At 33.9% G+C, this 23,355-nt stretch overlaps 1 protein-coding gene across 6 annotated transcripts in view; it reads right to left on the bottom strand.

Annotated features, from left to right (window-relative positions):
* The window catches only part of LOC128229417 (ETS translocation variant 5-like), an 82,030-nt gene that overhangs the window by 22,367 nt on the left and 36,308 nt on the right, over positions 1-23,355 (bottom strand). For 4 of the 6 annotated variants that reach the window (XM_052941332.1, XM_052941333.1, XM_052941334.1 and 1 more), the window contains 2 exons: positions 2,934-3,071; positions 232-315 (listed from right to left, as the gene is read on the bottom strand). In XM_052941332.1, coding sequence (XP_052797292.1) covers positions 232-315; positions 2,934-3,071 — 222 coding nt within the window. Of the gene's footprint in view, positions 1-231; positions 316-2,933; positions 3,072-15,674; positions 16,797-23,355 lie in introns of those variants that run through there. The other 2 variants (XM_052941329.1, XM_052941330.1) reach the window with 2 other exon arrangements.

The following is a 23,355-nucleotide window of genomic DNA, read 5'->3' as shown; positions in this document are numbered from 1 at the left end:
AGTTATAGTCAAGGTTCAAGTCTTTGCTCGAAAATGCCAGCTATGACAATATCTTTCTCATAAAAAAACAAACCAGCTAAATTTTACAATTATGCTTCTTCAGCAAAGTCAGTAACTAAATGATAAGAGTAAAAAAAGGGAACGACAGATAGCATACTCGCTTCTTAAATAAATAAGAACATAATCAATCTTTAATATTTCTACTTGTAACTCCAGGTGGTGTCAGCATACCTTGTAATCTGAGCTTGTCATCTGGGGACTCAAGGTCACTTGAGACACCGCTGTCACTGTCTGCGGGGCTTGGCGGTAATACTGCTGAAACAAAAACAACAACGTTATCATCATCATGGTTATCATCATCACCATCATCATCATCATCATCATCATCATCATCATCATCATCATCATCATCATCACAACCACCACCATCATCATCATTATCATCATCAACAACAACAACAACAACATAAAACAACATCATCCTCATCATGCACTATTTAATATCACTTATTTTATTTGTCAATAATAAGCAAATCTGCTACTATTTTTGGTAGCCCTAGCCCTATTTAGATATTAGAACCCAAGAGCAAAAAACACAGAAATTGTTGGAAAGTTCACAAACTTCACTTTCTCATTTTAGATTCTGTGACTGATTATGTAATTCAGAGACACAAAATAGCACTTTAAATTCTATTAAACATGAAGAATAACAAGCTCTTTTTTCAGGGAATCAACAGGCTCTTGAACAAGTGGTTTTCTATAATTACAGCCCTATTCATAGAAAATTAAATTATCTTTATCATCATGTCTGGGATATAAAAATAGCTCCATTCTCACTATTTTTTGCATGTTTCTCACATCTGCAAACAGCAGATACCAGTTAGTTTCCATGTTAAAGTCTGGTGTTGAATGTAATCATAAAAATTTCATGAGCGAACTTAATCGTTTGAAGGAATTTATTTCCTGTTTTCCCGAATATCCGCATTCTTTGCTCAGTTATTCTATCTGAAGCGGACATTATTGTAACTGCAAAAAGGTTTTTTAATGTTTGTTTTTTTAATGATTTAGGCACCTTTACATACACTTGTATGGGAGCTTGTTTTATATACACAAGCAAAGCAGTATTCTTTTTAAATAAATAAACAGTCGTAAAAACATAAATTGAATGAAATATTTGTAAAATCATTGCCTTCGGCGACAAGATCCATAAATTTTCTTATATAACAATGCAGATTAAACAAAGTGTGTCAGGGGCTTAAATTAAGATAATAAAATATGGCCATTCAATGACGATGTTTAATATACATTCCTATGAAGTAATAATGGACGATTGCCAAGTCTATATCCACCTTTTTTTTATCGGAAATCATTTTAATCATTTCCTTGTAACCACTAGACCTTCAACTTCCATAAGGTGATACCTGATATCAGATTTCATGGTAAACAATCTACTTACATACGCGCCCAACTTCACGCCAAACTTAAAAAGGTCCTATCTCGCCTTGTGCCGATACTGATTTACAACCATTTTCTTGTTTGACTGATATAAAACAAGCCAAATTTTTGCTATTCTTGTCATTTAATCTTGTTTGGCGGAACAGGAAATTTAATGCATAGGCCTTTGTTAAAGGTCTGAAAGGAAGGTATTTGCAATTTGTAATTTGATAGAGGCCTACGTTTTTCGTCAGTAAAGTCACTTAAGTGAGTCCTAAATTCGTACAATATCGGTTAAATCAGCATATGCATATCAGAAGTCAGTACAATATTATAAAATATTTCAAATAAATGTTTTAAAAAGACGTATTAAGAAAGCCCATGTGTGGCCTATCACACGCATGCCAGAGGCATGTGAGCTAAGGTCGAAATGACAATCATTACGGTCAGTTTAAGCAACACAATTAATTACCACAATAAAACAAATGACAGAGAACATTCGCCATACAGAGGTTGATTAGTATATGCGAATATATTCACATGGAAATATGACTTGCTTCAATACCAGAATAGTTGCAGTCTAATTAATACCAGCACTTGTACCATGTTTTCTTTGTTTTATTGGGTGGGGCTTAACCATTCAGTAACTTACATGTGGATTAACCACAACGCTAATCATGTATTCCACTGCATACTAAGTTACAGAACATTTTCCTTAACAAAATGGTACAAAACATTCACCATACCGACTACCCGCGTCATTGAAATTAAACACTTGCACTGAAATGCTCGTTTATAATTTCAATTACTTCAATAACGCAGGTTGTGGGTGCGGTATCTATTATAATATAAGCATATGCAAAGCAAGAACAGAATTTAATTCTGATGTTTAGGTAATAAACATTAACATAATCACATGCAAGGAAGCCCCGGCCTTCAATTGACGTAACAAGGACAGCATTAAATGCTGATGTTCAGAGCAGCCTACAGGTAACGAGCATTTACCATAATTCCTTCCACAGGTTTAATGGTGGCCAATAACCGAGCTAATGGATGCTTATGTACCGCCTCCTCTCCTATAGCAGTAGCGACTTAGAACTATGTAAAAACCTATAATGTCAAACTCAACCTATATAATAGTTTCTCAAACAGAAACTTTTTCTTGAAACATAAAGAAAATAATCTTCACAAACATGTCCAAGCTATATGACACATTTTACTTTACACATTTTACTTAACTACGAAAAATGAGAACTTCCCTGCACTGATGACATAAAAGAAAAGATTAAATTCAACCTACATGGACTAGGCAAGCAGTATATACCAGTCAAAGGCAACATGTAGATAAAATATCAGGTACATAAGCACAAACCAGCCATACCAAGTTATCAATGATAATGACTAATTCCCCACTCACAAGATGTCAAACACTTATATCATGTAAAGACGTCCAAGCATATATTTAAAGCTAATAAATTATTGCATACACAAGCACGTACCGTTAGAGTTGGCATGCTGGTGAAGTAGGCCTTGCAGGAAGGTCTTGCTCTCTGTTCCCGCACTCGGGGACTCCATACACAGAAGGGCCTCCGCGGCCACCTGCCGACCGTTCCGCTGCTGCTGCTCACACGTCTCCACTGAAATTACACAACAAATAACATTCTTATCATCAAGATCTTAATAGTTGAGGTGTTCTAGTGGTTAATGCATCTGCCCTTAACCACAGAGTTTCTGGGTTTGATACAAGCAAGGGAAGCCCTAGTTTTAAGAAGTCTGATTAATACTAAGTGACATGAACAAACAGCCAAGAACTAAATGATAACACTTGGTTGTCACATTTCAAACCTCTGTACATTTAATTTTGAAAAGAACAATGTTTCTGTACTTCAAAGGATTCAAAACAGGAAAGGTAGGTAAGATAGGCTTTTTTTATAAGGCTTTTTTTTGTACTTTATTGTCATCATTGGAGAATGGCATTTGAAATCTTCAGTATAAAGCTTTTTAAACAACATATTATTATTATTTAAACACACACACAAATAGAATTTTTTCAATTTTATTTTATCCAATGAACAATAAATATGGTATGGTCTGTTCCTTTTTTGTAGGGTAACCCAAATCAGAAGTAAAACGGTATGGTCTGTTCCTATGTTGTAGAGAAACCTAAACCAGAAATAAAATGGTATGGTAAGCCCCTATTTTGTAGGGAAACCCAAACCAGAAGTATCTTTCTTTAGGCCTTGAACAAACATGAAACAACAACTATCCTTTCCAAAAAGTAAGACTAATGACATTGTACTTTAAGCAAAATAAATATTTCATCAGTACTATTAAACTGTCCAATATAAGACATAATACATTACTGGTTTTATATGCTTCCCATATGCCCGCTAGAAAACATTCCATATATAGAGGACTACAAAGCTAGTTGTTTTTCCTAGTGATGAAACTCTTACCATAACAAGGTTTTGTCACATTTAATCATCATAATAATTCCACAAACTTCATTCCAAATAAAAGTACTTTGGTGAAAGAAAATAGCTTTTCACAAATTTGAATATGTGCCCTTAGATGAGAATTTGTTACTTTTATACTAGGGTTCCAGATGTTAAAAACGCCTTCTGTTCAGTTAAGGCTCACAATAGCTCATGTTTGCTCGCTCGCAATGTATTTATGCGCTTCAATGCAACAGTGATAGAAAGCAACAGTAAGCTTATGTGAGCGACTATTCAACTCAGGACAGATTATAGCCAAACTAAAGCAGGATGTCACCAGAAATGAAAATGGACAGGAATCACCTTCAGGAAAGATAAACCCGTCAAAGAAACTGCTATGTAAGAACAATCATTCGACACTTGCTTTGAATTAAGTGGAGTTATTGATGTCTGGCAGGGATTAGACACAGAGATGTCACCTTGTGGTCTCTGGTACAGAAGAAGCAACAAACTCTCTGACGAAGATGGTTCCATTCATCATCCTTTATGACAAGGGTTATTATTTTGCAGTAATGGTGAACGCCATGAATGAAATAAGACAACTAAAGGAGATCAAAACTAAGGTCATGAATATTTTGCACTAACGATCCTGCCCTACATCATATTGTGGTCCTTAATGAACTTGAAATTGCCTCTTCAAATAGAAAATAACACAGAATATTATTTATAACCATGTGGTGACCATGTGCATGATAAACAGCAGACAATAAAACAATCTTTTTCATCTGCAGCTTTCAAAGACCTTATTGCCATTAAAGGTGTCATTCATTTCCTCAGCATCAGAGATAGACATCAAAACTTATTAACGAACAACACGCAATATTCTCTATCCATAACCCCTTGGACAACAATCTTAAACATAAACCATTAAAAATTTGAAACCATAATAACCCGACAAAACTGCTGACGTTTTTTTCTGTATTTATGTGTCGACAATCAAGATGCCGCTAAGTAGTAAGAGGCCGACCCTTGTAAACTAAGAGGGCCCTTGAAGTTAAGGAAATAAAACTTCATGTTTCCTCGAGAACTTCCTAACTTCCTTGTACAAGTTCCATCTTAGAAGGGCTTTTAAAAGGAAAAAACAAGTATGTTGTACCTACTTCTAAAGTGTGAAATGGAAACATACGCGTTTTTTGTAGTGCTGTTATATTCAATGACATATTATGGATGTAGAACAATTATTTCCATCATTTGTTGTCAAGGACTGAGAAAAAATCATAGTCTTAGAGACGTTTGCCATTGCTCCCTTTTTACAAGCTTTTAATTAAATTTTACAATCCTCATCAAACTTGTGTACCATAATAACTTGTCACAATGCTTACTCTTATGCCAGTATATGCAGCAGATGAAATATGCGAACAAAAACAAGTTCCGGAAAACTAAAAATGATTCATCCTAGAACCATCATACCCATAGTCCCGCCTGCATTTAGTCTGCATCCTTAGATGTCCCACTCTTCTGAAGACTATGTCAAGATTTTAGTAGCAGACCTGGGAGGTAGGTATTAATTATATTAACACTTTCTTTCTACAATAATGCAGATGATCGGCATTGTTCTTTTAAATGACTGCAGAGGATGGTACACCAAATGGCCATCATATTTTGATGAAAGAGTTTTATGGTTTCCAGAAATACAATATTACCGCTGGGGATGGGATTTGTGTATAGGAATATTGCGAAGCACGAGTGTAAAGCAACATCCCATTCCGACAAATTGACAAGCTGTAAAACGCTCTCTCCCCATTACTCTGTGTGACAAGGGTAATGCGACATAAAGAGCAAGTTAACATACAACCTGGAGGTATAAAAAATGCAAGAATATATATATTTTCCACAGACATGTCTTCCTCATCGTTATTTTCCATTATTCATATAATCAAGAAGAAATATTTCAGGCATTAAACAAACACATGGATCTGATCGCGGGAATTAAGTGGAACAAAGCGAGGACAAGACATTTGAGACAATAATGAAAAATTATATATATTACCAGTTTACCATTAGTATTTCCATTAACAATTCTTAAGTTACGTCTAAATTGCTACCACAATAGCTTGATGGGAAATTTTGACAAAAGAATTCTGGTACATCAATATTTTCATGAAAGAACTACAAAAAAGCATATTTCTGGAGCGTTTATGAGTTTTCACTGTCCTTGGAATGTTCAACTGACTGCTTTACGAGTGTGACATAAGTATCATGACAACATGAAATCTACAGTCATCTGGTAGCAATGAATAGCTAGTCGGAACATGCCATTTTTACGGAAGACGCAATTCCTAGTTCCATTCTCACAAAAAGGACATCCACATTGCTCTAAGCTGGGAATCTACGACAAAAATATGTCAGGTACTGAGAGCAATAATCAGAACCGGATTATAAAACCATTGCGACAATGCAACTGCTGCAGTAACTGAAAGCACTTACAACGATGGGAAAAGTATGGAAGAATTGCCGCCCTGGTTGAAAGTAATAACAGTAAAACAGTAATATTCTCGTCTATTATTATATAAAGTCCTTAAAATGAAGCGAATGTTGTAGTACTCTTTGTAATAATGATGACAGATTATTCTTAACTTGTAGGAAGGCTTACAATTGATTACCTCGCTCTTCAATGCAATACCTATTAACACTCTGTAACTATTTCTTACAAACATGAAAATGTCCAAACATAACACAAATGAGAGCATAAATCGGAGCAACATGACGAACATCTCAGTTAAACGACAAGCAAACTTTAAACTGAAGTTATGATAAACGTTATGGGCTACAGATTGCTCCTGAGAAGAGAGGGCATAATAAATGCACCAGTAATACTCGTAATGCGCATTAAATTATAAGGCGTGTCCTCGGCACCTTTAACCAAAAACAGACTTCCGTAAACACCTAGTTAACAGTCAAGAGTAAATTTCATCACCCTAGTGCAAGAACTTAATAATTGCAAACAGAAATATAAGCATTTATTGAGTTCTTACATGAAGTGACAAAACTGTTGCTCACATCACCAAAACAGCTAGCAGTAAATTGAGTCAGGAATGTTTTGTGCTAGTTTGTCCGACCAGGTACAGGAGAAACATATGGGTCAGGGACAAATCATTAAGTAAACAATACACCCACATCAGTATGATCTATCTACCCTGCCAAGGACGCTCCACCAGGAATCTCTTTCATCATGTACTACAGTAATGACAAGTAATTTCCACAATTAGGAAGCTAGCAACTTGCAATTACTTGACCACCGATACCACTCATATTGTTAACACACTTTCATACCAATGGACACAAGAAGTTGCAGTCACACTGACATTCCTACTTGCCGAAGAAAGTTTTGTGCAAACAATTGTGAACTTCCTTCAATATATTCAGAATACTTTGAAAACCCATTTGGCATCGCAAAATATTAGGTACTCTTAGAAAGAAATTTAATTGTTCACACATCCAGTACACCAAGTTCAGGATGTTACCCCCACAATAACTGACAAAGCCTATCCTGAACATTGACATAATTTTTCTTTTCTGAATCTGCATTAATTGCAACCAGATGGCCACAAGGAAATCGACAGTAAAAGTTCCTTCCCATCGCTAGCAGTGCTACTGAAAGTGAGTAGTCACATCTTTTTCATCGGCACGTGAAGTGACACATTTTCTTGGCATTCATGGTCCAACAGGCCCAAAAAACTAGGTGGTCAGACAATAATAACTTGTGATAATACATGTGTACCTATGATGAATTACACCGATATCAACACCTTGTGACAATCAACATAGGAAATAGGCTTGCTTGGAAGTAATTACTGCCGAGTGGATACAGGTTTATTGGTTCCTATCATTGCCCTGAAACTAACATCGGCAAATTACACTAATTAGTACAATTAGTATGAATCAACAGTGAAACAATGTCAGACCAAAAGTTCATGCAACTGTGGGAGGCAAAACATGTAATATTATTGAAGTTTATAAGGAGTCGCCAACTTTTCAAAGCTAGCCCTTTTTATTTTGAGCTATCAATCCAAATAGATGAGCCCATATACAGAACTGTCTCCAGATCAACATACAGACTTTGTCTGAATGACAAATCTGGGATTGGTTTCTGAAATGTAAGCTTGTATTTCTTGAGACAATATATTGAACAGAAATAGACCTACTTATGCCCAAAATGTCTTGGCAGAATGAGCGAATAAATTGCGTTTTGAGACATTTGTACAAAATACAGAAATTAGAAGAAGTCGAATAAATTCTCAGAACAAATAATTTTTGGAATGAAGGAAATGTACAATGAACAAGCTTCCGCCAATAGAGTTCTGCAATTTTTCCAATACCATATAAGGAAAGTAGGTTGTTTTTTGCCATGTTCCTGGAGAGATCGTACTGAAGCACCCAGACATTTGTATTGATTATTGATGACGCCTCATGTATAGGTTCACTTCCTGCTTCCGCCTTCAGAGTGATTCCGAAACATCAACTCTTCAGCTGAGCTTAGTCTCGGAAAGCAATAAACTGTCTCTCACCTTGTAAACTGTCACAATTAATATAATTCTATGCATTTCCTGTCTGGACATGAGGCCACTCCATGTATTAACTAGTGATTATCTTCTAGAAGACCAAAAATCAAAATAAAAAATTCAAATTTTTATGGTGTTCAGCGCCAAATGCCTCGCAAACCCATCTATTACTCATAGTGTACGATTATGCGACACTCTAAATAACCACTTTATAAAACCAATTAATGACTGAATGGATGTTCAGCAGTTGTCTATATCAGAGGCTTTCTAAATGATTAAATGTGATTCCTACCAGGGATCTTATTGACGGAGGCATGAAATGTAAAAGATGGCTAAAAACAATAGAACTTTAACACCTTAACGTCACCAAGGTACTTGGAATTGGCCAAAGTCATAGTCATATTTTTCAAATGAATTCAAACACTTCATCTAAAATCAAACTTTCTTATACTTATATTACACTATAATAAACAGCATGCCCCTTTTTAATGTACCCCATTTATCGTGTTTACCAAAATAGAAAAACGTTGTAAAATTAATAATGAATGACATGCATTATGTTTTGAAGAATTAACTCAGAATTGAACAGTTCCAATTCGGCAAATTTAAACCGTAACATGACATTTTTAACGAAACAAGATTGCAAAGGCTTTCAATGACTCTAAATACTGCTGTCGCAAAGTATGACAACTTGGAATGCTCTCAAGATCCTCACAAACAATGGTTATATTTAATTGAATATCTGCATTTTAATCGCAAACAGACATAAAACAACAGTCGCTTTGCCAGAAGGCATTCTGAATGGTTTTTTTTAAACATTTATAAACAAGCCTTAGCGTGACGGACATGATGGCATACCCTTCCATCGCCTAAGGGCCTGCACGTCACAAACGCTCGTGTTAAACATGATTAATATTTTTTCCTTAATCACACCTGCATCCCCACTTCCATTTATTTACTTAATTTCACTTTTATGGTCATGCTTCTAGGAAGGACTTCTTTCATTTCCTATTTTTCAATAAAGTTAGTAAACATATACCGCACATTATTTTTAACATGTCTCTGCAGGTTAGGTAATTAAAGCTCTTGTGTAGTGAATCGTAACTTAAATAAACGATTTGGTTAACCAAGTTCATCTTCATTATCACTTATTTCCAGCTAAAACGATGACGTTTTGAAACACAAGATAAACCATTCCCCGTAATATCTAGTACATCAATTGACTGTACCAAACTTCAGCTGTTACCAAAACTGAAGTATACCCCCATAGTGTAAATTGGAATTCATCATTTATAACAACCAACCAATAGAAAATTACCATCTTTCATTAGCAAAAAAATAAAAATAAAACAGTAAAAAAACCCATGTCAACACTGAAAGATCAAAAAACTATTTTTTTGGAAGAGGGTCAAGACTTCTAGGGTTAGGTGACAAATTGGGGCAGGGCAGATCAGTGGGGGTGGTGCAAGCCTCACCCTTTTCTGTTAGTGGTGAGACCAACCCCCAGCATCCCCAGTGTCTTTGCATGCATTTTCAAGAAACACAATCATGTATTTCCTAGTTCTATTGTAAGACAACAACAATGTAGGGTATGCCATTTCTCCCTGTGTTTTTTAGCGAAAATATCAGGCGACATGATTAAAATCAGGTGGGAACTAAGTCTCTAGTATATCACGCCATCACGCTGGTGACTATAAAGATTGTTGTCATATCGGCTTCCTATATTTTTTGTCTGCAAATTAATGAGAAAGTGAAACAAGTGTTAACGATATGTTTGCTTGACAGTTTTGTTTACCTGAACTTGAACTTTTGCATAGGAGACAACCTTGGTGATCTAGAAAGACAAAATGTCAGCTTAAGATGAAAAAAATTACCCTTTTCATAAAAAAGAAGGTTTTTATAAGGCGTGGTCTTCCAGTAGCGAGCTCGCACTGACCTTTTTGCCAGATCATATGACATCTGATATAATTCAATCTGGTAAAAAAAGGAACAGCGAGCAACCTGTCATGTTAGGCTATCAAAAGTTTAGGTTAGTGTCGCCACTTGGTACATGTTTTGAATTTTAATCTCAATAAATTGCAAAATGCAAGATGTTGTTATTTTACACAAAAAAAAGAAGGCACTTTGACATTTACAATCTCGAATGTTTTATGAAGGTCTGTATTACAGAATCACAAAGTTTCACCATATTAATGATTTATAACTAAAAATTATGAATTATAAACAAAAATGATGCTGTTAAACATTTTTAGTTCACTAAATTAGGGTTATGATAAAGTCTCAAAACAAGAACACTGTGGAGGTAACACCAAATGCTCGTCTGCTGTTTTTTTAACAGTCCAACAAGGGGCCTTAAAGCTGCACTCTCACAGATTAAACGTTTTGACAACTTTTTTATTTTTTGTCTTGGAACGAGCCATTTTTTTGTGAAAATCCATGGAAACCAGTTATATAAGACTGCTGACAAAAAGTTAGATCGTAGATTTTTATATTTAAGTTAAAAAATGATGTTTTATGCATTTTTCTTAAACCGTTGTAAAAATGGTATATCTGTGAGAGTGCAGCTTTAACTCAACAATTGTTAAAGCCAGAGTTATGTACCTTGCTTTACATGTGCATAATGTCTCTGGAAACAGTTTCATCTGAATATCTGAATTCGTGTAATGCCCGAGGTTGAAATAAAAAAACACTATGGTGACACCGACCTTTGCCAACGACACCAAGACAATCACAATACCATAAACTGTTTCTACGAAAAATAGAATACTGTGAAATCATTAATGTTCGTGGGCATGAAATTTCGTGGTTTGCCGAAAAAAAAAAAAATTTCGTAGGTACTTGAATTCGTGGATTTTCATTTTTGAAAAAAAAAAAAAAATCGAAGATGTGATCGTCCTAGATCGTCTGCATAATATCCACGCGCTGGCCCGTGATTTCGGTCTTCTACGTCACTCGGTTTATGACACTCGCTAATGTGGTACGACAAGCCAATTAGTGCATATACCCATGTCACTTATCGATTTAATTTAATCGTAAGTTATACAGTGAGACAGGTTTCAACACTGTATACTGCGACCTCTGTAAAGAATATACTAGAGTATGTACGTAACAAGGCAATTGAAAAAGTGAATAAAGGGTTTATATTTCATGGGATCTTGAATTCGTGGATCACCCAACCCACGAAAACCACGAATATTAATGCCCCACGAACATTAATTATTTCACAGTAGCTCAAGATTTTTGTAACAGTGGGTCATAATGCTTATGAAATGCCATACATAACTCCAAAATAAAATCTGTCCGTAACATTCTTTTGCCTAATGATATAATTGGAAACAAGTGACAAAATTACTGGAAAATTTGTCAAATTTGTCTTAACAGATATGTACTTATAATATACTAGATAGTACATAAAAACACGGGTTATTTACAGGACAAAAATCAATGGAAAGCCCAGCTTTCAAGGTTTTGCCTTCTTTATAAATGCAAAATTAAATAAAAACAAGTATTTTCTTAGAGAAAATCTGCTATACTTTTATATGAACATGGGTCCAACTTCGACTTTCAGAATTTAAGGCCAATTTCTGAGAAAATGGGTACCTTTACACTAAAAAACAGGATCCAGGTTTATGCCTTACACACAAAAGTACAGAAATCATTGGGATTTTTGTCAACCCAGAAGAAAAACATACCGAAAAACGCATGGTATACATCAACAATAGTACGGATGTACTAATTATGTGTTAATTACCCATACAGGCAAATATTCCGCAAGGATTTTCGAGGGGGGGGAGGGATGAATATCCTCCAGAATTTAATATAAATGTATGTATATATTTTTTATTTTGCGTTTAATTGAGAAAAACTTTTATTGTTACATTTTAGTAACAATAATGAAATCCTAGTTTAAAAAAATGATTTAAAAAGTAGAATATGTATTTTTTAGTTAAATGCCCGTGCAGAAGTGATTTATAATGATATCTCCCTAGCTGAGGGTAAAGTGACCTGCTTTATTAAGCAAAATCCCCTGGAAAGCCTTCAATAAACATAGCATGTATGAAATAAATGACATCAATGATAAAACACGCTGAGAGTTTGTTAAAATCCCCTGGTTTTCTGAACAAAAGGGGAGGTCTCTAGAAATATGGCATATATTACTTTAACAACTTATCATTCTTCATCCTCGGAGGAATGGGGTAGGAGGGGCATTAATATGTCAAGGATATTGAAACCTCCTGTGCTGTGCTCATCTGCGCTGCGACATCCGCCCAGCATTTACCCGCCCACCAGCGGTACCACAGCTAGAGTAACAGTCGCTAAATGCCCCTCTAAACTTATACCCACTATTTCATCTACCAGAAAACAATTCCGAACAAAATAAGAAATTAAATAGTAAAATGATCTAAGTAATTGTTCCTTGTTTTTTGTTGTTGTTGTTTTTTTCAAGCAGGCTGATAATATTATTCTGTAATTGTATTTTAACTTTTTAAAGGGACTTTAAGTAGAATAATAGATATATTAAATATCAGGGGTTCTAACTGTCAATCCTTATAAATAGCAAGGGCTGACTGTTTGTATGAATATGAGGGTTTCATGCCAAAAAAACAAGGTAAAGGGGCCTTGATCTTCTTAAAATTGTCATTTTTATTCATTTCAAGGTACTTCCATTTGTTTTTGATGCACCTAACTACGCAAAAAACAATATTTTCAACATTCCTTTACATAAGACCTTAAATTAGCTCTCAATTCTGAATTAAATGCATTGTTTTCAGAATCTTAAAACAAACATATTAAGTGCACTGTGATGATGTATCTCTTTTAGAAATATTTAAATATTCAAGAAAATAAATTTGTATCTTGTTGACTCAAGTAACCATAGAATATATTTGTTATACAGTTCAGTATTCAATTTTTTTTAATAAAAATGACATTTTGACTTAAAACTGTTTAAGAAAACATAAATATTGCTTTTAAAATAAATAAATGATGTTAGCCATTTTTTCAACTTCATGTGATTAATATTTGCTTAATATCTGCTGAATATATGTTGTATGACTTTGTGTTTAATTGAATAAGAGATAAAAGTTCACAGCTTCTAGAGAAATTTAATAGAGCCAGAATATTTTTGTTTATCAATATTCAAGTTAATTACATTCACATTTTTCAAGAAAATGTAACATGATCTTATTAATGGAGGTGGTGTTTTTTTAACATATTTTAAATTTTCAGAGATTATCATTTAAGTATTTGGTATTAAATGAAACCTTCTTACATGCAATGATCTTCCAAACCATTCTTACAATCATAAATTAGTTATATTCTTATATGATGTTTTAGAAGAAGGATTTCAAAAGTAAAATATCATACTATTCATTTTAAACATGTAAAAGAAAAACGATTTAAAACCAACATAGTCATGTGTCGCCCAGTTTTTATGGTCACTTCAGTGTCAACAGCTGTAATCCTTCATCCGCAAATAGAAAGTGATTCATTATTTTTCTCATATGCAATTAATATAAGGTGTCTGGTCTATTTTGTCTATAAAAACAGAAAGAGTTATGCATATACAAAATCCACATCATGCAGCTGTAACATATCATTCATTTTTAATAGGATAGAATAATTATGTCAACCGAAAAGAAAATATAAGGAAATTTAATGTTAGCAACTTAACATTGAGACTTTGAAAAAACTTATTTTTAGGGAGCCTTAATGTACTTAAATTACTGACATAGGAATCTTATCCTTATATCAAATAAAAAGGTTATTTACACAACGTCTCGGGTTACAAACTGTGGGTGGAAGGCAGTACCATTACGACTGTATTACACCCAAATATAATAGATGTTAATTCTTCCCATAAATGCTCCATATCAATAAATCACCTGAATTTAAAATACTCAAAACAGGATATTCAGGAGCCGTCATGCGTGGGACATCTATTGAAGTTTGAATAGAGCAGATCCATTTTCATGAATTTGTCATCTGGTCGCAAAAAGTAGACTATTATATTGCCGCTAATAAAATAAACTTCCGAAAAAAATAAAGAGGAAATGCGTGGTGTATAGTGATCGTGCAATTCTACATTGTTCAATGGAAACTGTAATCCCTGATAACATTGCGTACCACTTCAAAACAACAGGAAATGAAATTTTTATGAGGAAACAAATTCAAGGAGGTTTTTTTCTGAAGTACATTGTTTCTAAACGCGATAACAAAGACAATGTAATATCAAGTATTACGCTTAGATTTGTATAAAAGTCACTCGAGGCAAACGGATAGGGTTTTTTGAGCTAACCATGATTTGAAGCGATTAGTTAACTTTATTAAACAAAGCAAATGACAAAACAATGCTACTGCCCAATTCTATTGTGAATTGTTAATTATTTTTACAAACATGCACACAATTGTGCAATTTGATTCATTATGAGTTTAAATGATAAAATGATGTTTTCTGCAAACAAAACATAAGTTTTAATTAACTGACTAATACAAAGTCTGTCATCTTTAATCTTACATGTACTGAAATTTGTTCATACGCAATAAAAAAATATATACATAATAAAATTATATACAGAGATTTATTGTTTGTTTTTTCCTTGTGATCACAAAAAGTAAATATTTCCCTTTTGGCTAAGACGATCATGAAATATAGCATTTGGTGCTTACTAAGTATAATACATTGCCAGATTAGATAAAAAGACAACAACGTTTTTACTGTTAATTATATACCTTAAAGGAATAAAAAAAAATGACAGATTTTTTACTTTATCAGAAAAGCATGCCAAATTTAATGACATCTTTTAAATTTTCCGAAACATTTATAAATCTCCAAAAAGCATATAATAAATCTTATTATAAAACATTTTTATTTAACATTATTTTCATAGTATTTTCTTTAAATAAACATTTAAAAAACCCTCCACATTATATTTACAGTAAGATAGTGTACTTGCACATCTAAGAACTTTAGTTTCCCTAAAATCATGTCATTAACCTTTGTTAAATTGCCTATCATGTCATTAACCTTTGTTAAATTGCCTATCAGCAAGATCTTAAATATATCTACTTTTCCATTAGTTATACTCGTCAACAAACATCTCCAATAAAAAAAAAAAAAATTATAAATCAAGAGACGAGCTTGAGGCTATCATTATAAATCAATAGTGTTTTAATTATAAATCAATAGTGTTTTAAAAATCCTGTTGAAAACCATCTAGTTTACCTCATAATTTGAACTTACTATGATATCTATTGAGCAAAGCTTTTTTGAATGTTTTTCCGCCATTCTGTTTATCTGGACATGACAGGTCAAGACCTTGTTCTGCTGCCCCTTCCTCGAGGTCAGGCTGAGCCACCACCATGTCATGACTTTCTTCCATATCACTATTTCTTCGCACTTTTGTTCTCTTCACAGACAAGTCCAAAATTGGCACATCCTCTTCCAGTTTCACCATTGGTTTGTAAGGCTCAACTGGTCTCTGAGGGAGGGCTAAGCGGTGGGGTATAGGCGTCGGTGGATGGTGGAGAGGTAGGTGCTGGAGCCCCAGGGGCAGGAAAGGGCGCGGCATGAGAAATGGAAAATGGAGGGCGTGTGGGTGGTGTAGGTACGGGGGCCCTGCGTGGAAGGCTTGCTCCATCTTCATCGGCGCTGGCACGGGCATCGCGGGCAGGTAATATCCAGGATCTACCTTCACTGACGAACCACACAGGTTTTTCATAAACATTTAACTACATCTACCAGTACTCCAAAGTCTGAAAAGATGCTTATCATCCCATCATCATTATCATGTCACTTAATTTCCTAGCTGAGTGAACATCTTAAAAGATGCATAATATTGGTTCATCATTAAAATTGATGTCTCTCCCTCTTTTTTATACAGAAACTCACAGCACTCCTTATTTGTCAAGTGTACGAACCAACACACTAGACAATGTATTTTTCCGATAACAGATCACAATTTCATTTTTTAAGAGCCCACTGTGCTTCTGCAAATTGCTTATTATAAATGATGTCGCTGATCAACACCAGATATATTGCATTGCAATATTAAAGATCCATTCAAATTAATTCAATGAAAAAAATCCAATAGATAGCGCTTAACAACACAGGCAATGTAATAAGTAATTGCAAGCGATAAATCGGTGAACTTCCACCTAGACTGGAGACCAGAAGTAAACTGTCATTCAAATACTTCCCACATTTATCTACAATAATCTTGAATCTTGATAGATATTCATACACCAATATTAACAATACACTGAACAGAAAATCTACACCAGCTCTACCACTGCAAAAGATTTAAATGTCTCAAGGTGTCGTTGAGCTAGCTTGATAAGCGACGACATGTTGTAACTGGTAACAATAGGCGTGCTCAAACATAGGAAGTGTTCCGTGAGGAACTGAGCTGGAACATTGTCACTTCACTGTCGAGCCACCAAGTGTGAAAATGCCACCTGAGTTAACTACTGCATAGGTAGATCACGAGTTACACAGTAGCCTCACTGTGAGCTAGCCTCTCTACTGCCCAATAGTTATGTGTATATATAGTCTCTGTTTAGAACAGATGCCAACCTCATTTTGAGCTTGACACTCTACTGACCAATAGTATATTGCCTCTCTTTAGCAGTTTTAGCTAGACTCTACTGACCAATAGTTAATTGTGTATCTTTAGAATATGTGTCATCCTCATTCTGAGCTAGACTCTCTACTGACTGTAACTGACCAACAGTATAGTGTCTTGTTTAGAAAATGTGTCAACCTCATTTTAAACTACCTCTACTGACAGTATACATAGCCTCTCTTAAGAATATGTGTCAAACTCATTTTGAAGTAGCCTCTCTACTGATCAAAAGTATATTGTCTCTTTTTAGAATATGTGTCAAACTCAGTTTTAGCTAGCCTCTCTACTGACCAATAGTATATTTCTCTTAATAGAATATGTGTCAAACTCAGTTTGAGCTAGCCTCTCTACTGACCAATAATATATTGTCTCTTTTTAGAATATGTGTCAAACTCAGTTTTAGCTAGCCTCTCTACTGACCAATAGTATATATTTCTCTTTTTAGAATATGTGTCAAACTCAGTTTTAGCTAGCCTCTCTACTGACCAATAAAATATTGTCTCTTTTTAGAATATGTGTCAAACTCAGTTTTAGCTTGCCTCTCTACTGACCAATAGTATATTTCTCTTTTTAGAATATGTGTCAAACTCAGTTTTAGCTAGCCTCTCTACTGACCAATAAAATATTGTCTCTTTTTAGAATGTGTCAAACTCAGTTTTAGCTAGCCTCTCTACTGACCAATAGTATATTTCTCTTTTTAGAATATGTGTCAAACTCAGTTTTAGCTAGCCTCTCTACTGACCAATAAAATATTGTCTCTTTTTAGAATATGTGTCAAACTCAGTTTTAGCTTGCCTCTCTACTGACCAATAGTATATTTCTCTTTTTAGAATATGTGTCAAACTCAGTTTTAGCTAGCCTCTCTACTGACCAATAAAATATTGTCTCTTTTTAGAATGTGTCAAACTCAGTTTTAGCTAGCCTCTCTACTGACCAATAGTATATTTCTCTTAATAGAATATGTGTCAAACTCAGTTTTAGCTAGCCTCTCTACTGACCAATAATATATTGTCTCTTTAGAATATGTGTCAAACTCAGTTTTAGCTAGCCTCTCTACTGACCAATAGTATATTGTCTCTCTTTAAAATATGTGTTAACCATATTTTCAGCTCTCCACTCTACTGACCAATAGTATATTGTCTCTTTCTAGAAAATATGTCAACCTCATTTTTAGCTAGACTCTCTATTGACCAAGTACATTGTCTTACTTTGAGAAAGGTGTCAACCTCATTTTAAGCTCTCCACTCTACAGATCAATAGAGTACATTTGGCTCTTTGAAATAGATGTCAGCCATGAAAAGATACTTCGTAGAGAAAATAAACTCTCATTGTAAGAAAATTGTGAAGGACATTTTAACATTTTTTCAAGAAAACGGTTATCATAATTATGTAGATGTTGTAATCAACTCACAGGGTACAAGTCATCATAATACCCTTGTATGTTAAACAATTTGCAAATATTTGTTGTTAGCGATTTAAGTGTTGTGTAACCTTCTGGTGTTATAATATTGTTGAAAAAGTGATATATCAGTAATATACATGAATATAAATTATGCAAATTATGTGAACAATTATATTTAAAGCTGTTGGCGAGTGAAGAATATAAAGGTAGGTTAATTATAGATAAAAGTAAGAAAAGTGAGAAAAACAACTTTTAACTCTCAACGTAGTTTCTTTTAGCTGACAAAAACTACCTAATCACGTTTAAGATCTTCACAAAGATTTAACTGTTTCTGGTAAGGGCAAGCAAAGTAAGACGTTTTCACTTTTTAACAAAGACTCGCAAGTTGATCACTTACCTACACTGCAGCTCATACAATCAGTGCAGTATTTGGTATTTCATATATTCATATGACCACTTCAGTGAGTATATGGGTCAACTACGTTAGCTTCAGTAACTTGCATTGCTTTAACAAATATGCCCCATCTTAAAGATTAACTACTGTGCTGGCAGTGAAAACTTTCGTCTATCATTCCTAATTACCGAAATTTGAAAAATAGGATAATTAAGATAGGTTGCAAGCTTCGTACTTAAAGGTTTAAGCAAGCAGAGTTCGCACAGAGCAAACTATTTGCGTAGATCTAAGTAAACAAGAAAGACAAAGTGTTAAGAATTTCTATGACTTTAATATCAAATTTGTGTTTTTAATAAAGCTATTTATTTGCTTACAGGACAATATATGAACAGATTTGTAAAATGTTCAGTAATGGCGATAATTAATAATCATAAAATAACCAGCTGTAAGACATCTGCATATTGCAGCAGGACATAAACATCTGTTATTCATCCTCAGTGCAATTAAAAGGGCACTGACCACTTCCAATATGGGATGTTTTACACAAAGAAACATTATATTAAAATCATTATTATGATTATGATTATCATAATAAACATAGGCTTAAAAAATAATACCTTTGTTTAGGGCAACCCAATCCTATATGTACCTGGCAAACCGCTTGACCCTTGAATTTTTTCTTCCAATTTTTCAATTTCAGTTGTTGTTGAAACTCATTTTTGATGATTACAATTGAAATCATGAAGTATTAATTAGTAAATACGCAATATACCCAAATGTCATGGTAGGCATTCATGACTTGCTTTGCTGTTTTGACTGGACTTTAAAAAATCCCATAAAACTTTGCCCCACCTTACCTTAGCAATTTTTAGATCATTGCCAAATTTTTCTAGAGCCTTATTCAAAACATCCAATCATAAAAAAGAATAAAATTAATAGGCCTTATTCCAATTCCAATCAACCAACCACAATTTTTTAAGTTTGTACAGAAAAAAGAAATTAGATCACATTTTGGTTCAAAATAATAAAACTTCTACAAAGGGATGCCATCAAATGTCCATTTTCAGCATTTGTCCAAGGGAGATAACTCAACAAATATTTAAGACAGAGTAACCAGAGCCTGGATTTTATCCAAATCAAGTTTTTTAAAGTTACAACCGCCATTTTTTGCATGTTATCACTGCAGACAAAGTAAAATTTAACAATACAATTATATTTGAGGGCTTCCTTATTTTAGCTGCTTTTATATAAAAACAAGTGCTACTTAGTGTTATATTACAAATGACTAACTTCTGGAGAGATACTAAACCTCCCTCTTATTAACATATAACATGAGGGCTTGTCAATAAACTTAAGAGTTGTCATAAAACCCAGCACTGCCTATATGTAAACGAAACTAATACGAAACCTATGGAACAAATAAATATCAAACCGGAAATTAAATGACATGTATTACAATGGCTTTTCAAGTTTTTGCAATCACGTTTTACATTTATTACATACATCCGTTTTTCTAATAACAATGTAAAGTGCAAGTCTCATTAGAGCTGTTGAGTTTTTAATAATGAATCGCGTGTTACTGTCAATGTGGCGAAGAAAATGCAAATCAAATCATTAATGGTCCAATCAAGCAAAACCAACGTTATCCATCAAATACCATCAAAGACTTTAACCATTTGTTTTAGCTTCATGGATGTTTCAAAACCCGGAGTTTATTCATAAACTAAAAATTACGAAAAAAGCATTCAGTTTCAAAACTTTGTATATTAAAACTCATTTCAATTAGTCAAAATGACTTTCTCATCATGCAAAGTGCCTATCATTGCATGAGGTATTAAGTTTATAAATTTGTAGTTATGGTAACTATGCTGTGCTTAGTTCAAAATTATATATATTTTACAATGATTGTGAAGAAAGCTGTAATATCTTATGATAATCATTAAAGGTGGCTGTCAAATGGAATGTAAGCAAGATTGAGAATACTGACAATTTGGCACCAAAAGACGTTATTTTAAACAAAAAACAACAGCGGATCCAGGTTATCAAAAATAACTTTGAAAATTAATACTCTTTGAAAAAACACCTAAGGTGTAAATTACTTTTTGACCGGGAACCTTATCTGGAGTTCTGGCTGTAATTCTACCATTTTCTTCAACAAGCTCAGATTTATTTTTTAACAAGCCTGGTTCATTTCAAGCTTGATGAGAAGTGCTTTTTTTTATCACAAAAAATGCAATTTAAAACAATTGCATAGGAGTGCCTTAAGATGTATATACATTCAAATGTTTTCACCACAATCTCATTATGGACGATCATCTATCACAGCTAAATTGCAGGTTGACTAAGTTTTATACGAGACACGAAATTTAGCCGTATAAGGTTACGCTAGGCTAATCAGTAGTCTACCTTGCATACAGGTAGTTAAACTTCACATTCATTTCCTATATTTATATCCTGTATCCTGCTTGCCGAGGTTGAAAAACAGGTTTGCCGGTGCAAAACTGATCTATCTTTTGAATTTTGAAATGAGCTGCCATCTATCAACTCATCTTTGATAACATTTGCATAAATATTTACAAATCTACAAACGAGCATGTACTAACTTAGTACATAGAATAGAGAAGCTTGATACAGCAGGAATGACATTGAATGTATTATACTGAATATCAAGCGGTTAGAGATTCCAAAATAGTTTGACATAAAAAAAGGTAAGTTAAGTACAGAAAGATACATGAGTCTGTTTAAATTTCCCATTCTGTCTCCATTGCCATGGAAACAATGTGTTTCAAATGTCATGTAGCCGTAAAATAATGCAGAATAGAGCCAATAAAACGATGTATGAAGAAAGACGCCAAGCAATATTGCCAAAGTCTTATATACGTATTCCAAATAACAATGAAATCTTAAGAAGAAAATATAAAAATTGATCGAGAATTTTGTATTGAAATTCTTCTCAATGAGCAATATGAATTTGCAATGAGCAAAAGAGCAGAGCATTTTATACTCTTTTCTATATTTTGATGTTTTTGCATTTTTTGAAGTATTGTTTACTAGACTGAAGATAGACTAAAGATATATCACTCTGTTATTTATATAAGTAACATTGATGCCAACAATTATGTTTATAACACATGGCGTAACATTTTATTTAGGAGCTTAAAAAATGCGGAAATTTCTTTTTTTAAATATTTATTTCTTTATCTATCATCCTGTTCCCATGTACCAAAAACAGCGGCTGACATTTACAGGAACAAGAAGATAAAGTGAGTGGGAAGATAGTGCATACACACTCTTGGCATATCCAAAGCAGTTTGCCAGCAATTTGAATTTGAAACTCCTTACATGCCAAAACAACACACCACTCAAGGCAGTTGTCACCAAATATAGAGGAAATCTTTTCTAGTGGCTCCCGAAGAATGCTACAATCCCAAATTCGTACAATTCTTGTGTTCAATTTTTGAGTGTAAGAGGAGTTGTTAGTGTCTGCTAAGAAACTCATTGAAACATAGTTACACACTTTACTAATTTGTAGCTGTTGAAATTAGCACAGGCCTGCAAGCCCTGCACTGGTAAAATGCTCAAATTCTGAGTTTTATACAGCACAGCTTGTTCCAAAATTTAATACCAAGCCATAGTACATGAATCGGGCTTGTTCATTCCAAAGACTTATTTCGATGACTGAATTTGTAACTCGTGTGAAAAGACTGCAATCAAAGTATTCGTGTTAATATTATAAGTACTACAAAAAACATGTATACTGTTTATATTTAAAAATTTCGTACTCTGCTTAAAAATAATTAAGATTCTGCCAGTTTTAATGAGTATTTGAAATTTAAACTTCATCGATTCCTGGATTTAAGTTATCAGCTACGAAACAACCCGAGATGAGCATTTCAACCTGGAGTTCCTGTTTACGTAGGCGGGCAGACTGACGTGTAAACATACTTATCTGAGCGCAAACAAAATATACCCTTGATATTTCAATATACACCTGAAGTGATTTATTTTCAAATCAATACCTAGTAATGTCAAACAATAACAACTTTTAAGAACGAAGCAATTTTTTCATATATGCCTTATCCCCTGGTGGACAGAAAAATCCCCAGGAATTTCTATCCTTCCTCCGGTCTCCCGGCGGGGGATAAAAATACCCCGGAATTAATTATTTATTTTTTTCAGAATTTTTTAATTACACTTTGACAATTGAAACCACAGTATGTGATAGAACTAAATGTAAACAAACAACTCCACAACTGAGATGTCTTCATGAATTACATTGAATATTTACAAAAAGTGATTAATTAATTTGTAAAAATCATCAAAAGCCAACAAATATTACTATTTTGGAAGTGTAAGAAATTAATAAGGAAGTGTAAGAAATTAATAATAATTATTCCATTCTCTTTCTGTCTGAAAGTCATCATTGTTGATTGTAAGCAGTATCTTTTAATAGACTTTGGGGGAAAACATATTTTTCCTATGATATATTTTGTTTTGCAAGTGA

Source organism: Mya arenaria, chromosome 3 (genome assembly GCF_026914265.1).
Source record: "Mya arenaria isolate MELC-2E11 chromosome 3, ASM2691426v1".
In the NCBI taxonomy this organism is placed as follows: domain Eukaryota; kingdom Metazoa; phylum Mollusca; class Bivalvia; order Myida; family Myidae; genus Mya; species Mya arenaria.
Note: the sequence above shows the minus strand (reverse complement) of the source record. Positions and strands in the feature narration are given on the sequence as shown.